This window comes from Lepisma saccharinum, chromosome 25 (genome assembly GCF_977018435.1).
Source record: "Lepisma saccharinum chromosome 25, izLepSacc3.1, whole genome shotgun sequence".
NCBI classification, from domain to species: Eukaryota; Metazoa; Arthropoda; class Insecta; order Zygentoma; family Lepismatidae; genus Lepisma; species Lepisma saccharinum.
Window position 1 is genome coordinate 2277002 of NC_139253.1, and position 19388 is coordinate 2296389.

General features: G+C 36.4%; 1 protein-coding gene across 1 annotated transcript in view; it reads right to left on the bottom strand.

The window, feature by feature from the left end:
- LOC145978989 (uncharacterized) overlaps positions 1-19388 on the bottom strand; it is a 127556-nt gene that overhangs the window by 17060 nt on the left and 91108 nt on the right. The window contains exon 28 of the mRNA XM_083112048.1: positions 244-366. Within this exon, the coding sequence (XP_082968174.1) occupies positions 244-366 (123 nt within the window). The remainder of the gene's footprint in view (positions 1-243; positions 367-19388) is intronic.

A 19388-nucleotide genomic window follows, 5' to 3' on the forward strand; every position in this document is an offset into this window, starting at 1 on the left:
ACAGTTCCGCATGGAACCTGTTCGGATGATCGCCTCCACTTCCACATGGAACATGTTCAGATGAACGCCCCTACTTCCGCATGAATCCTGTTCGGATAAACGCTTCATCAAACCAATGTTCTATGGCAGGCCGATTGCGTGCCTTGGAACTGCCTAAGCATATTTTGAATGAAAAACGAAATCATCCGTTACTAATAATGTCAGTGCAAAGCTCTCGTTATAGGCTATATACAATTTACTTACCGCAAATATCTTTGTCTTCATCAGATCCATCTTCACAATCTTGATATCCATCACACACTTTATCCTCTTCGATGCACTCTCTACTGGTCTTACACTGGAATTCGTGAGGCCGACAACCAGGTCCTATGGAAAAGGAAATATTATAATCCACCTTTATTTGCAGAATGTAAACATGTTTGTTTGTGAAAAAATGAATTATTAAAAAAACACATTCGCACAATTGATCCGTACAACAATGGACGTGTACTTAAGATTGCACAGTGTCTAAGGAACCTGTTCGGATGAACGCCTCCAGTTCCGCATGGAACCTGTTCGGTTGATCGCCTCCACTTCCGCATGGAACATGTTCGGTTGATCGCCTCCACTTCCGCATGGAACATGTTCGGATGATCGCCTCCACTTCCCCATGGAACATGTTCGGATGAAAGCCTCCACTACCGCATGGAACATGTTCGGATGATCGCCTCCACTTCGGCATGGAATATGTTCGGATGAACGCCTCCACCTCCTCATAGGAAGTGTTTGGATAAACGTCTCTAGTTCCGTATGAAAACTCTTCGGATGAACGTCTCCAATTACGCATGGAACCTGTTCCGATGAAAGTCTCCAGTTACGCATGGAACCTCTTCGGATGATCACCTCCATTTCCACATTGAACATGTTGGGATGAACGCCTCGCCTCCATTTCCGCCTTTAACATGTTCGGATGAACGCCTCTACTTCCGCATGAATCCTGTTCGGATAAACGCCTCATCAAACCAATGTTCTATGGCAGGCTGATTGCGTGCCTTGGAACTGCCTAAGCATATTTGAATGAAAAACGAAATCATCCGTTACTAATAATGACAGTGCAAAATAGAGGGATTGGATTCCTTCAAATCACTACTTGGTACGAGGTCTATTATTTTTATTAATTTAAGCACAATCGAAAACCTATTTTGATGATGTTTTTGTTGATATTATACTATTGCAAATCTGTGATTTTTCATGCCGTACTTCGTACGAGCGTCATAATTTCTTACGAGTTAAAGTACGGCACACCCATGCACACCTACACCCACGCACACCCACCCACGCACACCCACACTTGGTACTTGGTACGAGGCCTACTATTTTTATTAATTTAAGGACAGTGGTAAACCTATTTTGACGATGTTTTTGTCGATTTTATAGTATTGCAACTCTGTAATTTTTTCCTCTCGTATTTCGTACGAGTGTCATAATTTCTTTCGAGTTAAATTACGTAACATTACGCAACATTGCGATGGCTCGTAAGGGTAAACTATTGCATCATGTTTCGCAACAAGTTATTACGCAATATTGCGATGGGTTGTAAGGGTAAATTATTGCATCATGTTTCGCAATAAGTTATTACACAACATTGTGACGGCTCGTAAGAGTAAACTATTGCGCAATGTTTCGCAATAAGTTATTACGTAATATCATGATGACCCGTATCTAACGTGTTGTTTTCTGATTGGTTGGATTATGACGTAATGCTATGATGAGATGTCTTCTGATTGGCTCACTTTTTCGGATGTTTTCAACGCGGTCCGCGCTTAGGTTACTTAAAGGGTTCTCGCATTACAGATCAGTCAGTATCGTGAGAGTGTTTGAAGAGTGCGGACGTGTTGTTGCAGTGCTCCTCATATTTTTTTGTTAAAAGTTAAGTATTTAATTTATTTTAAAGCTACATATTATTTTATTATTTTAAGTTTAAAAAAGTGTATCAAGTGATTTTTATTTTCATAGTAATTTCGATCAGATTGAGTTCTGATGTGATTAGATGTTACTTGTTTTTCCGGAAATTCTGTATAAATAACATAGCTGAAAATTTTATCGTAATAGCTACAATTATTTTATTTTGAAGGGGATTCAAGTCGTTTTTTCACACAGATTGAATTTGTATGAATTTGTATTTGTATTGAATTTTGTATTTTTTCCCGAGAATATTTATATATAAATACCAGAGCTGAAAAAAAATTATTATAATTATAACTATTGTTTTTTTTTAAAAGTTACATTCTATCAATTATCGTGAGTTTAAAAGTGTTTTTTTTCTAATAAATAGAATCTTATTGAATTTTGAGTTGATTGTGCGTCTTATTGTTATTTACTTAAAGCATATTAAAAAAATGTCATCTACCAAGTTCATCGAATGTGTTATTTGTGGGAAAATAATTTCCAAAACTAATGTTAGCAAGCATAGGCAAGATGTAGCGAAACAGGTTCAACAATAAATCGTTCGTTACCTACTAAGCCTTGTACTCGATGTGGAAAAATAATTAGCATTGCTAATCTAAGTAAACACCTGAAAATTTGCATTGCATCAACCGGACATGGAACATTGAAAAGAAAAATTGATCATCCTGAAACTGAAGCTTCTACTTCCAAACAAATTAAGATGTCTAATGACCAAAAGCCGATTAGATCTGCATTCAACAACCAACTCCTGGATTTTCTTTTTACTTCGAAACCAGGCTGTGATATTTCTAGTTTCTTGAGTGAAATTAAAACATCTATCATAAATATTTTGAAAAATAAACTAGAAAACAACTCCATAAAAGTATATGTTCATCTAATCTGTAAATATAAGAAAACCGATAGTACAAGAAATATTTTTTTCACAAAACGAAAAACCAAGTTCTCTATTTGGCAGACATTGATAATTTGAATGTTTTTTATTCTAATCTTACTAGCGAATTGATTAGGAAACATGATGAATTCGAGGCTAAGGGATCAGGTTGGTCTCTATGTAGAAGTCCTCACAGATTAATCGCTTATGTAAACAAATTTACACCTTTTTATGCTTCCAGCTATGTTCCACTTCCGGTAGAAATTCAGCATAAGAGAGCTGTGCTGAACATTTATAACACCGACAATAAGTGTTTTATGTGGTGCATTTTAGCGGCACTTCACCCGATTCATTGTTCAAATCATCCAGAACAGGTTAGTCACTATAAGAAATATATCGACGAGATTGAATATGCTATGACAGGCATCGAATACCCTGTTGCTATTTCTGACATAACAAAGTTTGAAAACAGGGTACGAAATGGAGAAGGAAAACGATTAGCTATAAATGTATATTCGTATACTTCAGTTAAGCATTTTGTGCATCTCGTTAGGATAACTAATATTGTTGATTACGAAGCCGTGGAAATCAATCTGCTTCTCATTGCTGACGATGATGTTCATCATTACACGCTAATTCGTTCACTCTCCCGCTTGGTCAGAAGCCAAACAAACAAGCTTCATGCACACATCGAAGTTTGTCCAAGGTGTTTAACTGTATTCGAGGATCGTGACCGACGTAATTACCAACATTTTCAAAATCAAGAAATTGCCAAACAAAAACTTGCTGAACATAAAGTCTACTGTGGAGTCAACAGAGACCGGCTCGCATGTTAATGCCCAAAGCAAATGAATTCGAAGAATTTAAAATGCACAAGGCCTTGTTGGAACATCCGGCCATTATCATTGCAGACTTTGAGGCTTTTCTCAAACCATTGTCTTATTGCGATCCGGATCCCGAATTTTCTTCCACAACACCGTACCAGCTTCATGATCCAAATAGTTTTGGATATGTTGTTGTTTGGCAGGAAAGGATAGATAAACCATATATATATCGCCGACCGAATGTTATTGAACTCTTTTTTTAAAAAAATGGTGGAGGAGGTTGAGAAAATTGGCAGCCTCTTATGCCAATCGAAATCAATGCTTCCATTATCTAGCGATGAACTTCAATCTTACAATATTTTTGAAAAGTGTGCGGTGTGTGATCAACATTTCACGGATGAGAATCGGAAAGTATTTCACCATAATCATTTCACCGGAAACTACATTAGTGGAATCTGTAACACCTGCAACCTCAAAATCCAGAAGCCTAAATTCGTACCAATATTTTTTAACAATGGATCCAATTACGACTTCCATTTTTTAATTAGGAATCTTGGATACGATACGCAAAAAATATATATTCTTGCTCAAAACGAAGAACGTTATATTTCTATAAGTACAAAAGTTAAAATTCCAGGAACGAATGAAATCATAGAGATGAGGTTTCTAGATTCTTTTACATTCCTATCGGCAAGTCTCGATGCTGTAGCAAGTAAACTTACTGACGAACAATTTAAAATTACAAAAGCTAGTTTTCCCAACATACACGTAGAACTGATTAAACGTAAAGGCATTTATCCTTACGAATATGTAACCGATGAATCTAAATTTGACGATGACACTCTCCCACCTCAAAAAGAATTCTTCAGTCAACTGAAAAAAACCGGAATCACGAATGAAGAATACGAACTTGCGAAATTAATATGGAAGGAATTGAGATGCAATACTCTCGGCGATTATCACGATGCATATCTCAAATTAGACATAACAATACCTGCTGATGTTTTTCAGGTATTCAGAAAAACAGCAATAAATATTTATAAATTAGATCCAGCATACTTCTACAGTCTTCCTGGTTTGGCGTGGTCTGCTATGGTGCTCCAGACCAGGCTCAAGTTGGAATTGATATCGGATGTGGGCATGTTACTTTTTATAGAAAGAGGGATACGTGGGGGGATGGTGCAATGCTCGCAGAGACACGCAAAGGCAAACAACATTCACATGTCTGAGAATCAATACGATGCAAATCGACCATCGAATTACATATTTTACGCTCACGTAAACAATCTCTACGGGTTTGCAATGATACAAAAACTTCCCTACGGAGGATTCGAGTTTATAGATCCCATTTCAATTGATATTAATCATTTCGACGATCGTGAATTTGGTCTGTTCTATGAGGTAGACATTGAATTTCCAAATAATTTGCATGGTACTTTTTCCGATTTACCTCTGGCTCCCGAAATTAAATGTCCACCTGATTCTAATCAAAGCAAGCTTATGTTAACTCTGGAGAGAAAAGAGAGATATGTCGTCCACTACAAGAATCTCCGGTTTTTGATTGGGAAGGGTATTCAGGTAGTAAATGTGAGAAGAATTCTCAAGTTTAAACACTCTCCATGGTTAAAATCTTATATTGAGACGAACACGAGATACAGAACAGCTGCTATTTCAGAATTAGATAAAGATTTTTATAAACTAATGAATAATGCCGTTTATGGAAAAACGATGGAGAACGTTAGAAAGCATATAGACATAAAATTGGTTTCAGATAACAATAAATGTAGAAAATTAGTATCTGATCCTAGATTCAAATTGCGAAAAATTTACAACGAGAATTTAACACTTTTTAATCTAGATATAAAATTCATAAAATTCAGAAAACCTATTTACGTTGGTGCAACAGATCTCGACTTGTCAAAACTGTACATGTTCGAATTTCATTATAATATTATGAAACCTTTCTACAGGGTGATCAAAAAGTCCCCGAACCCAAACTTCAAAAAACATTTTCGCCGGTCGTTATTATGATAATGTCAAAATTTCTGTGGAAGCTGGTTTGCGAAGGTCTTGGCTGTACACGATACAAGAGATGGCGCTGGCGAGTGGCACTAGCAGTCGTGGCGAGGAAATGAACTACGAGCAGTGCTGGTAACAAAATAATCAGGTAAACCAAACCAACAGTTAACCTAAACTGTGACCCCACATAAAAAAATCAGGTCTGGTTAAATCAGGTGATCTTGCCGGCCAAAGCCCTGATGAAATCAGGGGGTCATCAAAAAATTCACGCAGAACTGCCATGGTGGCATTGGACGTATGGCATGTTGCCCCGTCTTGTTGTAACCACACATCTCGTTCATCGGCGTACAAAAGCACGATAAACTGCAGTATAATGTCCTGGTACACAATAGAGTTCACTCGGTTTTCGAAAGAAATCCTCCTCCACCGACAAAATCATCCTTGCAACGGCTTGATTATTTTGTATCTCATTATAGCATTATGATCATTGGGTGCTCTGCGAAATATGACACTCAAACCACCTTTCCACATAATTTCTTTATAATCAGAGAAAAATCCAAATAGCAACCTCATGGGGAACAGTACTGTGTGACTTTTTGTTTGAATTTTTGTTCCAGCTTCGAACCCACCAACTTTATAATATGCACTCTCTGATTTGGACAGTATCAATGTCCCTACTGTAGTGGATGTAATTCCAGGACAATCAATCCTGTTAATCACTGTACCATGCTTCCTGACTTCAATTTGAGAAAATAAGAATGGAACAAAATTATCTATAAGTTTTATATTAGCCCCAGGGAGGGGATATTCTTCACCATTACTTTGTTTTACAATATCAAATTTTATATACAGATCAGATCTATGTGGATGAATGAATCCATCCCCCACCGTAATGTCATACTGTATCTCTTTATTAGGCTTATTCAAATTTGCAAATGTCCTCCTGTTTGGAGGGTAAGACTGTAATTCATAACTCTCAATATTTTCCATCTTAGTATTTATTAATATTTTTTAAATATTAATTTCTATTATCGCAGTGCTATTAGCACCAGGAAAAACCAACGATTCCATTTTTCTCATTCGTAATTATTATTTCTATGTAATTAACTTTATCAATAGAAACAGGGAAATAGACTGGTAGGATTGGGGAATAGAAGATAGGTTCCAAAAATTCCGAATTCGGTTTAAATGTAGCAATGATACCTGTCTCCTTGTGACTGCCAATCGAATTTTCTTCTGCTTTCATAATCATACCTTTGGCAATGTTACAGTGAATATTCAATGTCTCAATAGCTAAGAATTTTGGTACAAATTTACCTATGTGCCTAACATCTGGTTCTAATTTGCTATTGTTCTCGAATCCTAAAAGTTCTCCCATGGTAGATAAGTCCACTGTTTCATTGGTAGTTACAATCTCTACTCTGTGTGTTACAGAATTTTGAGACAGAAAGGCAGTGGTTGGAAGTTCAAATTGTAAAGTTCATAAGTTATACTGTCCAGGAGGAATAATTATTTTTTTATTACCTTCTAATATAGTATTGTTGTAGGTAGTTACATTTGGAATCAGATCCATACTCTAGAATGCTCTCAGAGCTATGAATTTTTGATAGATAATATCATCGTGAAGATGTAGCTTCAAAACCGAAGTTTCGCTGGAGAGATGAAAAATTCCCATATTTAATATATAATGCAGCTTTTGGAAAATCTTTTAATTTGATGTTTGGTATTTTATTTAAAATTCTCAGCATCGTAATGCAAACATAACCACATATAATTTGATCGAAATCTTGAACACGATCGTCGTTGTAATAAATTTTAACATGTTTCAAGTAAAGAATTAATTCTGTAGCGGGTACCCCTCCGAAAGAATCGAAAATAAAAGCATTGTCATTTTGTTTATAATAGCATGTCCAGTGAGTACCAACGTTTTCGGACTTGTCCAAATTCACTACGCCACATTCTCGAGAGTGAGGACTACCCTTAGGGAGAGAATCAGACATGAAAACCCCCCTGAAGTGTTTAATTTTAAATATTTTAATTAAAGATTCAATGTCTTGGTTGGTAAGAGCAGCTTCTTCTTTTTTTCTAATTTTCTGAGTGCTCTAGACTTCACACCTTTGCCTATTTTATTCTCCATGGCAAGATTTAGACGCTTTTGCTCTTCTAGTTCTGCCTTATTTTTTTTTCGAATCAATCACAGTTTTGGCAATAGCAGCACTACCCCCGGCTAAACTCCCAACTGCAGCCAGGATAGCTGGAATGCTGAATATGAATCCACCACTGTGCGTTTTCTTTCTTGTATTTTGCAATCGTTTTAATTGTGGCGTACTGAGTAATAATTTCATTCCATTTCCTTTGGCTATACATTGCCTCTTCTTTTCTTGTTGTTTTTTAGTTAAAATCGAATTAAGTTTTATATTTTTAATATCGTGATATGGTATTTGGTATACAGCTCCTTTTGGTTTCATGTTGTTTTATTATTATTATTATTTTTCTGGGTATTTATATTACAAACCCCACCCTAATTTTTGTTTTGTATGCATAGCAATGGTTGTACCCAACGCTGTTATTTTTTCACCCAAAGAAGCATATCTACTTGTTAATCTTCCAAAAGCTGCTTCTTCCAGTTTTTGATCAGCCACATGACGATCATTCAGATCTTTGTGTTCTCTTTCTATTCGTTTCTCAAGTTTTGTACCAGGACCACAATATTGGTAACCAGGTACGTGTAACTCGAACGGAAGTTTATTAATAATATCATTTACTAAACCTCGACCCTCTGATATATTCCAGAATTTAGAAGGTAAAGTATTGATAATTTTAATTAAGTATCCTATACCTTTAGGATCGTTTACAATAAAATTAGCTAATTTGTCACTAATCATGTTTACAATACCCATTTTCTCATTATGGAAATTATTGTTCCCAGCATTTTCCTCCCCTGCTGTAACCAGCAACCTATCTATAAGTTTTCTCACATCGTTTATCCATACAAATTCCTTAGGCAGAGTATTGTATTGTTTTATACCACTACCGGTTTTTAGTCGGTAACGCGTCTGACTACCATGCTAAAGGTCCCGGGTTCGATCCCCGGCCGGTTCAAATCCGGGAACTTTTCTAAGGATGGAAGCGGCCCCGGCGCCTACCCAGCGTCGAATAACATGGGTACCTGGGGGAAACCCTGGGGGTAAAGTCGGTCAAGGGCGTGATGCTGATCACATCATCCCCACTCACGACCGGATCAAGAAAGTGTGGGGCGTTACCCCCACACCCCCTATACGCCTTCATGGCGTGGTGCTATGCACAGGGGAGCACTTTACCTTTTTTACCAGTTTTTAGTTGATTCCAGATAGGTTTAATCAGATTTTTGTTTTTATCCCCGCTGCTCGATTTCACACGCTTTTGACTGGCATCGTTATTTTGGTACAAAGCATCAGACAGTGTCAAAATTTCAGAGTAACTTTGATAATCATCTTCTGTAAAAATTATTGGTTGTTTTTTGGTAATGAGCTCCCATAGCCCTATGGTACCAGGATATCTGGACCAGCTGTTTCTCCCACCAAAATTAATTTTTATGTTATCCCCTTCGAATGTACATAACTTTAGATTTGCCAATTTTCCATACTACACCTTCATTACCCTCCATAGTTGGATACAAACCAAATACTTCATCTTTTTCGAATTTTCCAGTACTCGGGTAATCCCTTGCCAGGGGACCCAACTCGATTTTCTCTGATTCTTCTATAGCTGCTTTAGCAGGTGGTTCCTTAAGTACCAGAGGTGTGTGAATGCTGGATAAAGGGGTAGGAGGGAAATCTGCATAATGTTTAGCAGTAAGAGGTACAGTCATGTTCAAAAAATCTGTCGCATGGATTTTTTTTAAGTCCAACGTCTTACGAAATTATGTTGGTAGCTCTGAAACAAGGAAGTGTTCTGGAATATGCGATCCTCCAATCGGAGTGAAGTTCGATTCGGAGGAGCAGGAGGCGTGACTCACGGTCTTGTCCACAGGAAGTTCAACCAATGCAGCATTTCCAAATATGAGATAACGTCCCCATTGGTTAAATATTGTTTCAATAATGCGAATCGGCAGAAAGATTGAGCAAAAGTTTACTTTGTCGTTTTAATTGCCTTTAATCGTTTCAAATTAGTATTAAATTGTTCCAATTATAGTTCACGAGCTTAATATAATGTATTCATGTATGTGTTTGACAATTATATATCACTCATTAGAACAATTTTCACATTGTTTTCACTACGTGAGATGACATTTCATTTACATTTACGATAAAATAGTGGTTTGGGTGTAATAACAGTTTTCATTAATTAATTTAGAGATGCATTTTTATTTGTTGAGTTAATGATTAGGTTAATTCGTTATTTCTCGCGAAAAGAGGGAACTCAACTTGTATTATTGAGGTCAAGAGTTCGTTTTAACATCACTTTTTGCACACATAGCCTAATCACGACTCGGGATACATTTAAATTGGAATGTGAAACATTATGCGACCTGACTGGAACTCGGAAAAGGACACACGGATTACAAGACGTCGATACATTACCACTTGGTCTGGCGAACGCCAATAATAATGAGGGGTTGTGGGAGTGGGAGAGGGGTGACGGAAAGTAGAAAATAAATAGTATTTTTGGGGGTATTTAATGTTATATTTATACACATACAAACCTAAGAAAATATTTATTTTGATACATGTGTGTGGAGGGGTGGGGAAGGGGGAAAAGAGAGGGACAGAAAGATATTGGGAGAGATGGGACGAAGAGGTGATTGTGGAAAATGTTTTATTTGACGTTCAATAATAAAAACAATCAAATCGATGATGATTATCTTATAAATACCATATGTAATGTAAATTTGTTTTAAAAATGGGGGCGGGGAGCTGTTTGATTTACGTTCAGTGCAGGATAACAAGTGGAGACACATAGTGGTTCGTATCTCACTTTAAACTGTAGGTCCAGGCCCCATTAGCCTATCTGTGTATAACGTGGATTTAGAATTCAATAGAAAATAACGTCGATCTAGTATTTTGGATTTTAGATGTGTTGGGACCACTAAAATTTCCAATTCTTATAATAAGAAACATGTCCTCATATTACCATTTTGAAAGACAGAGAGTTAATTGTATAATCTTTAGTTGTTAGTTTCAAAGAAGACTAATTCAAATAGTAACAATGGGAACGAATAAAGCTTACGAAAAGTTTTTGCCGCCGTGGGGATTTGAACCTACGACCATTAGAGTGACAACCCAGTGCGATAAGCACTACCCCCACGAGTTCGTTCTTTCTTACGGCATGATTATGAGTTAAGACCAATTCGTTCAATATGCATTAGAAATATAATCCCCACCCGCCTCTTTATAAACAACACGGTGTGCACTAGATTGGTTCATTTGTAGTCACGTGCTCAGGAATTTGTAAAGAGGTATGTGAATATAAAGTTCTCCTCCGTAGTCGAGCGGGTTAAGGCGTTCACTCGTCTTGACGGCGTAGGTTCGAATCCGGCTCTGGTCGGAATTTATTCGGCCTACGTATAGGGCCGGTGGCAACCCACCATCGTGAGGAAATTGGGAAGCTCCGAGTGAGTGAGCGTAACCCGGTCAAGAAGACCTACAATAACGGCTGGGGGTTCGTCGGGCTGATCACCCGTCACCCCAATACTGGTCTAAAATCTCCACGCTATAACAGGTGACGGAGGAACAGAGTGGGAGGGAGACCAGCAGTCGGTAGGTAAGCCAAGTCCTGTGGGTTTAGTTTAGTTTATGTGAATATAAAAATGTTTTAATGCTTATTTTATAAACAGTAAACTCATACTTTAATATCTCTCTGTCCATCTCATTATCCTACTTAGGAACTAATTAGTAGGGGCATGCATATTTCGTTTGTGACGAAAAAACGGAATGTGAAAAAACACATTGTAGTGTTAATTTTTCATGTTTTTGAAAGGTGTGTGATGCATTTTGTGACCATGCGAAATGAACTGAAAAAAGCGAAATTAACTCTTAAACACGAAATTTAGTGTTTATTCACCGACATGACACCTTCTGAGGTCTGAATTATCCTAAGAGTTATGCAATTCCTGCAAAATTGATTAATTCTGCTGTTAATATTGGAGAAGCAAAAATGGACTTCTTTACACAGAAATAAACTTAATACTCTGATAACTACATAAATGTGCTATTAGAAGTTAAAGTTAATTCAGTGGAATAAGTGTAGCTTTTAAATCAAATTTAGGATTATATTCACAATTTTAAAACCAAAATGTCTTTTTATATACCACTTTTCATCCAATTTTTCACCGCTATAACACCGATATTTTATTTTATTTACCGCTTTTGAACCTGAAATTGACTCCGTTTCTGTACCGAAATTTTGTTTTTTTTATTTACCAAAAATATGTGCCTCTACTAATTAGTATTGCAGGAGTCATACTGAAAAGAAATCTCACGTGACAATGACGAGAAATTAGATTTACGGAAGGAATAGTTTTCAAATTTTAAAACCTCGAAGGGCCATGGGCTATCTCCCGACTGTCAGTTTCCCTTCCACAATCCTACCTAGAGTTATCTTCAACTGGCAACGAGGTGACGTTGGTCAGCACGTCGAACCCTCAGCCGTTATAGAAGATATCTGAAACCAGGTTACACCAGTCACTTGTAGCTCCCCAATTTCCTCACGATGGTGGGTTGCCACCGGTCCTATACAGATAACAGGCCGAGAACCCAGGATGACTCGAATCCATGCCGTCCCGCTGCAGTCCGAGTCCAAAGCACAGAGTCTTAGACCGCACCGTTACGGAGGAGGAGAGTTTTCATATTTTGTTTCTTATAAATGTCGACAATACATTAAATATATTATGCACCAAAAATTAATGTAAAAAAATAGCCGGTTCTATAAGAGATTCGAACCTTCGATCTTCACTCAACTAGGCCGCTATTTTTAACAATTTCCCATTTTCTCACTCAATAACCTTCGTTGAACGTTTGTCTTAAGAGTCGTTAGCAATCTTGTAAGTCTTATTAACCTATCTGCTGTCTATCACAAATGTATTTACAACCTGGAGTAGATTTTGATGTCTGCAATTTAGAACTTGACTTTCGTGGTAAGTAATTCTCTACCGTCTACTATAATAAATAAATCAAAGTCTACATATCTCATATTTTGTAAATGCGAAATGTCATTGTTAAATGTTACAAACTATTTCTTATTCCACCGTTAGTTCCAGATTTAGCCACAGCATTCTGGAAACCAGCGTGAAACGTGTTTCCCACACTTCCAAGGTCAGGTGAACCCTTATCAGTTGTATTGGATGCCTGTGAACATGTTACTTCATACGTCATGATACTGTGGTGGATTTCTTCCCCTTCCCCTTTTACCTTGAAATCCCCCACTGGGCACGACGAATCAATCACAGAAAAGCAGACTGTCTAGTAAATCGCATGCCATGTATTATTTCGAGCTCCTAGGTTTTGGAAAGTGAAATAACAAAAAGTATGTAACATTAATTCATAATAGTTGACTTCTTTGGGTATTAATTCCTGACTCTTTTCTACTTACTCCAATGAAACTTTTGTCTACTGTTTTCAGTAGATCAATAGGTGTTTTGAAAGATCTACTGTGTTCAGATTTTGAAAAAGATAATAATACAAAAAATAATAAGTAGGTATGAAATTAATATTTACAGCCAAAATATTAAACTTAACATATTATACACTATACTGAATAAATTAATTTCACTTGCAGTTTCTCTACTGTACTGGTTTCAGTAGATAAATAGGTGTTTTGAAACATCTATGTTAAGATTTTTTAAATTTGAATTACAATGTGTGTGCCTGAAAACTTAGGGTATTTTACACCCGTCACGCTATACGGGGTCCAGTCCCTTATCATGACAAAAATAAAAGCGTGTCTGAAAACTAAAATATCCTTACCTGGGTTAAAAGCTGAGCCTGTAAAGCGACAGACAGTCAGCACAAACAAGGACAACACACACGCAGTCCTACAAAGATTATACTAACAGTAGGTCCAGTCACCAGAGCCTCGTTAGTCTGCAACAAGCAGTTCAGTGTGTACTACATGGAAGTGAGGTTGGTTTAAATTTTAAATAGATATAAAAACAAATTGTTAGTGAGGAGGAATATTTACAGCTAACATGCTGAGCTAAACACACTACAAGGGTGTAAGGGATGACCTTCCACGAAGTATGTACACCCAATAGTTGCTTCCACGTAGTACACCCTGGACTTCAGTTTGCAGACGAACGAGGTTCTGGCGACTGGCCCCATGGCCAGTATAATTTTCTGTGTTGTCCTGCATTTGGTCCTTGTGGGTGCTGAGTGCCTCTTTACAGCCTCAGCTTTTAACCGAATTCAGAATATTTTAATATGTTAGTTACAACACGACGTTACAGTTATGTTATTTTAGTTCTGGTAAGGGACTGGACCCCGTATAAAGTGACAGGTGCAAGATAGCCTAAGTGCTGACGCACCCAAAATTTTGAATTCAAATTCAAACACTACATGCAATATTACATGTAGTACTGAAGAGAATATTTCACTTGTAGTTCCTCAACTGTAATTACACATTAGGCATACTGAAAGTGTTTAGTAGGAAATCATTGATTTCGAGTAGATTTCCGAGAGACACAGTAGAGTACTACAATTGATAACAGTATCTCTCTACTGTAAACAGTAGAAATTACGCCCGACCCTGTGGCCGAGTGGTTAGCACATCGCGCTGCGACGCCAAGGGTCCCGGGTTCGAATCCCGGTCGGGCTTGGTTGTTTGTGAATGTCCATTCATCAATTTCATCATTTCGTCACTCATCCCCATCTTCAAATTAGCCAAGAGGCACAAAACGCGAAGTAAAATAAACTAAATCAAATCAAAATCAAAAAATCAAAGTAGAAATTACTTAAGTTTATAACGACGATGAGAATGAAACAGAGGTAGAAACAATGATAATGAAATGCAGAAGCGACCTGGAGCAAACAGGAACGTAGAATGTCTGGCAGCGAGACGCAAGAGTTGATCAAGCGATTGTAGCGTCAAATTTAGCTTAGAGCTCATAATTGATATTTCTACATGAGCTCAACATACAATGAGAGAATTGAATTGAGTTTACATCTCACGTGATATGAGACTGTGAAGTGAAAAAATATTCAATTCGATTAACTAGTGAATGGTGATGTGCTGAGATTTTGTAACGAGATGTGCCAAATGGCTGACAGTATAATAACTTATGGACACATTGATTTAATATATTTGAACAATCTTATAACGTGCGATTTTGCATGAAATTTTATTACTTGAATCTACATCACTTCATTGCAAAGGCTACAAGGCATTTTATGGGTTGTAAAATTCTGTGTTCGATTCACCGTTCGGTTAACTCTGCGATTTTTATTTCTTATTGAACCGAAAAATTATTTATTGCATTTTACTTATTACGAAAATTCGTATCTTATTTGCTTTGCGAAATGTAGAGAATATATTGTTTTTCATGCTTTTTACAAGAATACAACTATGCATGGTGAACAAAAAATAATGTAAAATAAATACTATTCACAAAAGGATGTCAATAGTATTTATTTGTTATGTTTCTTGATAATTTTCCCTAAAATAAAAATGTATAACTTTCGCTGTACATGACATTTCGTCGAATATGACACATGGATAATTTTTATGCAAACCCTAGTAAAATGATGAGAAATTCAAAAACATATTCTGAAAAATTATTTTCAAAAATAACATTGAAAAATAATTTTTTTAAAAAAAAATATATAACATTTTTATTTCTTTAAATTATTAATTAAATACAATACTTCGTTGCTATATATAATAATAATAGGGGTAATCGAACAGAAGTCAAACCTATCTTCGGCGTGTAATACTAATAGCCTATCACCGAACCAATTTACCATCATAAAAAAATTAAAGTTTCTTTTCTCGGAAATTACTGGCTAGTGCACGCTGGAACCTTGCCATACGAATATCTACCCTACCACTACAAGAAGCCACGTCACAACCTCAATTTTCGAAGCTGTAGCCTCTCCATGCAAAACGATTGCGTCGTAAATATAGTAGATTTTGCTTAAATGTTTTGTGACATTCAAACCACCTTTATTTCATTTGCTACAAAGGAGCGTTTGGGTGTGTTGTTTATAAAGAAGCGAGTGGGGATTATATTTCTAATGCATATTGAACGAATTGGTCTTAACTCATAATCATGCCGTAAGAAAGAACGAACTCGTGGGGTAGTGCTTATCGCACTGGGTTGTCACTCTAATGGTCGTAGGTTCAAATCCCCACGGCGGCAAAAACTTTTCGTAAGCTTTATTCGTTCCCATTGTTACTATTTGAATTAGTCTTCTTTGAAACTAACAACTAAAGATTATACAATTAACTCTCTGTCTTTCAAAATGGTAATATGAGGACATGTTTCTTATTATAAGAATTGGAAATTTTAGTGGTCCCAACACATCTAAAATCCAAAATACTAGATCGACGTTATTTTCTATTGAATTCTAAATCCACGTTATACACAGATAGGCTAATGGGGCCTGGACCTACAGTTTAAAGTGAGATACGAACCACTATGTGTCTCCACTTGTTATCCTGCACTGAACGTAAATCAAACAGCTCCCCGCCCCCATTTTTAAAACAAATTTACATTACATATGGTATTTATAAGATAATCATCATCGATTTGATTGTTTTTATTATTGAACGTCAAATAAAACATTTTCCACAATCACCTCTTCGTCCCATCTCTCCCAATATCTTTCTGTCCCTCTCTTTTCCCCCTTCCCCACCCCTCCACACACATGTATCAAAATAAATATTTTCTTAGGTTTGTATGTGTATAAATATAACATTAAATACCCCCAAAAATACTATTTATTTTCTACTTTCCGTCACCCCTCTCCCACTCCCACAACCCCTCATTATTATTGGCGTTCGCCAGACCAAGTGGTAATGTATCGACGTCTTGTAATCCGTGTGTCCTTTTCCGAGTTCCAGTCAGGTCGCATAATGTTTCACATTCCAATTTAAATGTATCCCGAGTCGTGATTAGGCTATGTGTGCAAAAAGTGATGTTAAAACGAACTCTTGACCGCAATAATACAAGTTGAGTTCCCTCTTTTCGCGAGAAATAACGAATTAACCTAATCATTAACTCAACAAATAAAAATGCATCTCTAAATTAATTAATGAAAACTGTTATTACACCCAAACCACTATTTTATCGTAAATGTAAATGAAATGTCATCTCACGTAGTGAAAACAATGTGAAAATTGTTCTAATGAGTGATATATAATTGTCAAACACATACATGAATACATTATATTAAGCTCGTGAACTATAATTGGAACAATTTAATACTAATTTGAAACGATTAAAGGCAATTAAAACGACAAAGTAAACTTTTGCTCAATCTTTCTGCCGATTCGCATTATTGAAACAATATTTAACCAATGGGGACGTTATCTCATATTTGGAAATGCTGCATTGGTTGAACTTCCTGTGGACAAGACCGTGAGTCACGCCTCCTGCTCCTCCGAATCGAACTTCACTCCGATTGGAGGATCGCATATTCCAGAACACTTCCTTGTTTCAGAGCTACCAACATAATTTCGTAAGACGTTGGACTTAAAAAAAATCCATGCGACAGATTTTTTGAACATGACTGTACCAATTCATTGATGAGGTTTTTATTTTGTTCTGTCACACTCTTAATCTCTTTACCAAGACCACTGATTGCATCGATAATAGGTTGGTCTTGACGCTTGTGTTGTTCGTAAAAACCTCGATTCTCTGATTTCCAACCTTTGAAACGTTTGGACAAGTACTCTCGTAATTTCGAATTATCTTCAATTTTGTGTTTCGTCATATTTATTTTTTGATTAATGGTTATTTTATATCGGTTCAATGTTTAAAAAGTCGTTGATTTTATTTCTAAACTTACCATTGTTAGGTTTCCGAGTCATGTCGATAGTGACAAATCAAAAGTCGTCGCTGTTCCAACAAGATGAACAGATTTTGAAAATTGGTTGAAATTTAAGTCTCCTCCCACATAATCATCGTATACATGTTTCAAATTAGTATGATCTTGACGAAACAAACAGATTAAGTTTGTATTATCTCGTAGTAATTGTTTGGGAATTTTGGAATAAGTTTGAGCTAAATAAAAGCAGTCTATTTCTTTGTGACGACCCTGTGTAAAAAAAATTCTAATTTCATTCTGATTTTCCAGAATAACATCATCGAATACCACAACAGAATTTTTCAAACATTGGTCGAGAGGTTTTATTGTTGATGCAAATGTAGCTATGCCCAGTCCCTCGTACAGCTTCATGAGTTGTTGGTATTTCGGTTGTTCTAAACTTTTAGAAAATACATGCAAGTGTCTATTTTTCCAATCTAGCCAATTGGGAGCAAGCAAGAAATTATCAACCAGCAAAGTGTTTTTTCCACAACCTGATGGGCCTGCAATGAGGCATCTTATGTTATCAGGTAACAACGCTCCATTTTTTTATTAGTTTCCACTACATCTGGTAAACGCTGTACCACATTCCATGTTGGTGTCAAAGAATCACCTGGTTTGCTTCTATCCAACTTTTGTCTGGCAGACCTAGCCATTTCACATACAATTTTTTATTTTTCTTCTTCAATATTTTCTCGATTGGATATGTATCTCGATATTTGTTTTACTAAGTTCCTCTTCATAGAATCTCCCTTTCAATATTTTGTTATGATTATCTTTTATGATATATGTATTTCTATTTCCTGGTAAAACGTGAAGCACTGAGAATAACTCCGTACTCCAATTTTTAGTAAAACCTTTTTCGAATAACTTTTTATATTTACTAACCCTTAGCTCATCCCCTATTTTAAACTTTGGTTTCTTGCTAGTGTATGTATATTTTTGACAATAAACAGTAGAAATCTATCGTTGCGCATCAGATTTGGTTACCTCAGCAGGTTTCATGTGAATAGTACTGTGTACTGTATTGTTGTAATCATGAACTAGCTCGGGTAAAATTTGCACCCACTTATAATTGCCCTGTAGAGTGAATTGCCTCCACATGCGATTTTTTAATGTCCTGTTGAATCGTTCCACTATACTAGCTTTCAGATCACTGTATGTAGAATAATGTTTAATATTATGTTGTTGCATTAACTTAGCAAATGTAGAATTGTAAAATTCTTTCCCTCTGTCTATCTGTAAATATTTTGGTATTCTTCCCTCACTAAATATCGACTTAAAAGACTCAGTAACACAAGTACTAGTCTTGGATTTTAGGGGAACAGCCCATGCATATTTGCTAAAGGTATAGATAACTGTAAGCATATATTTGTAACCATAATTTATCTTATCCAAATTTTTTAAAATTCCCCTTGGAGGGGCCATCTCAATCAGATCAGCCTGGAAGAATTCATTTATACCTTTTGTTACTACACTTAATCGCTTGTAATTGCGACGGGCTGGTTTGTGTAATTCATGAACTATATCTTGTCTTGACATCGAGTTCGAAGTGAGAATATCGCATAAAATGGATTGTCCTCAGGGTATAACCGCTTTATGTCAAATACTAGCTTGTCACCAATTTCAATATCAAAAACTGATAATTGTTCGTCGTCATGTACTTTATATTTATTGGTAGACACATCCCAGTATGCAATAGGTATTTGAACTACCTTGTGTATACCA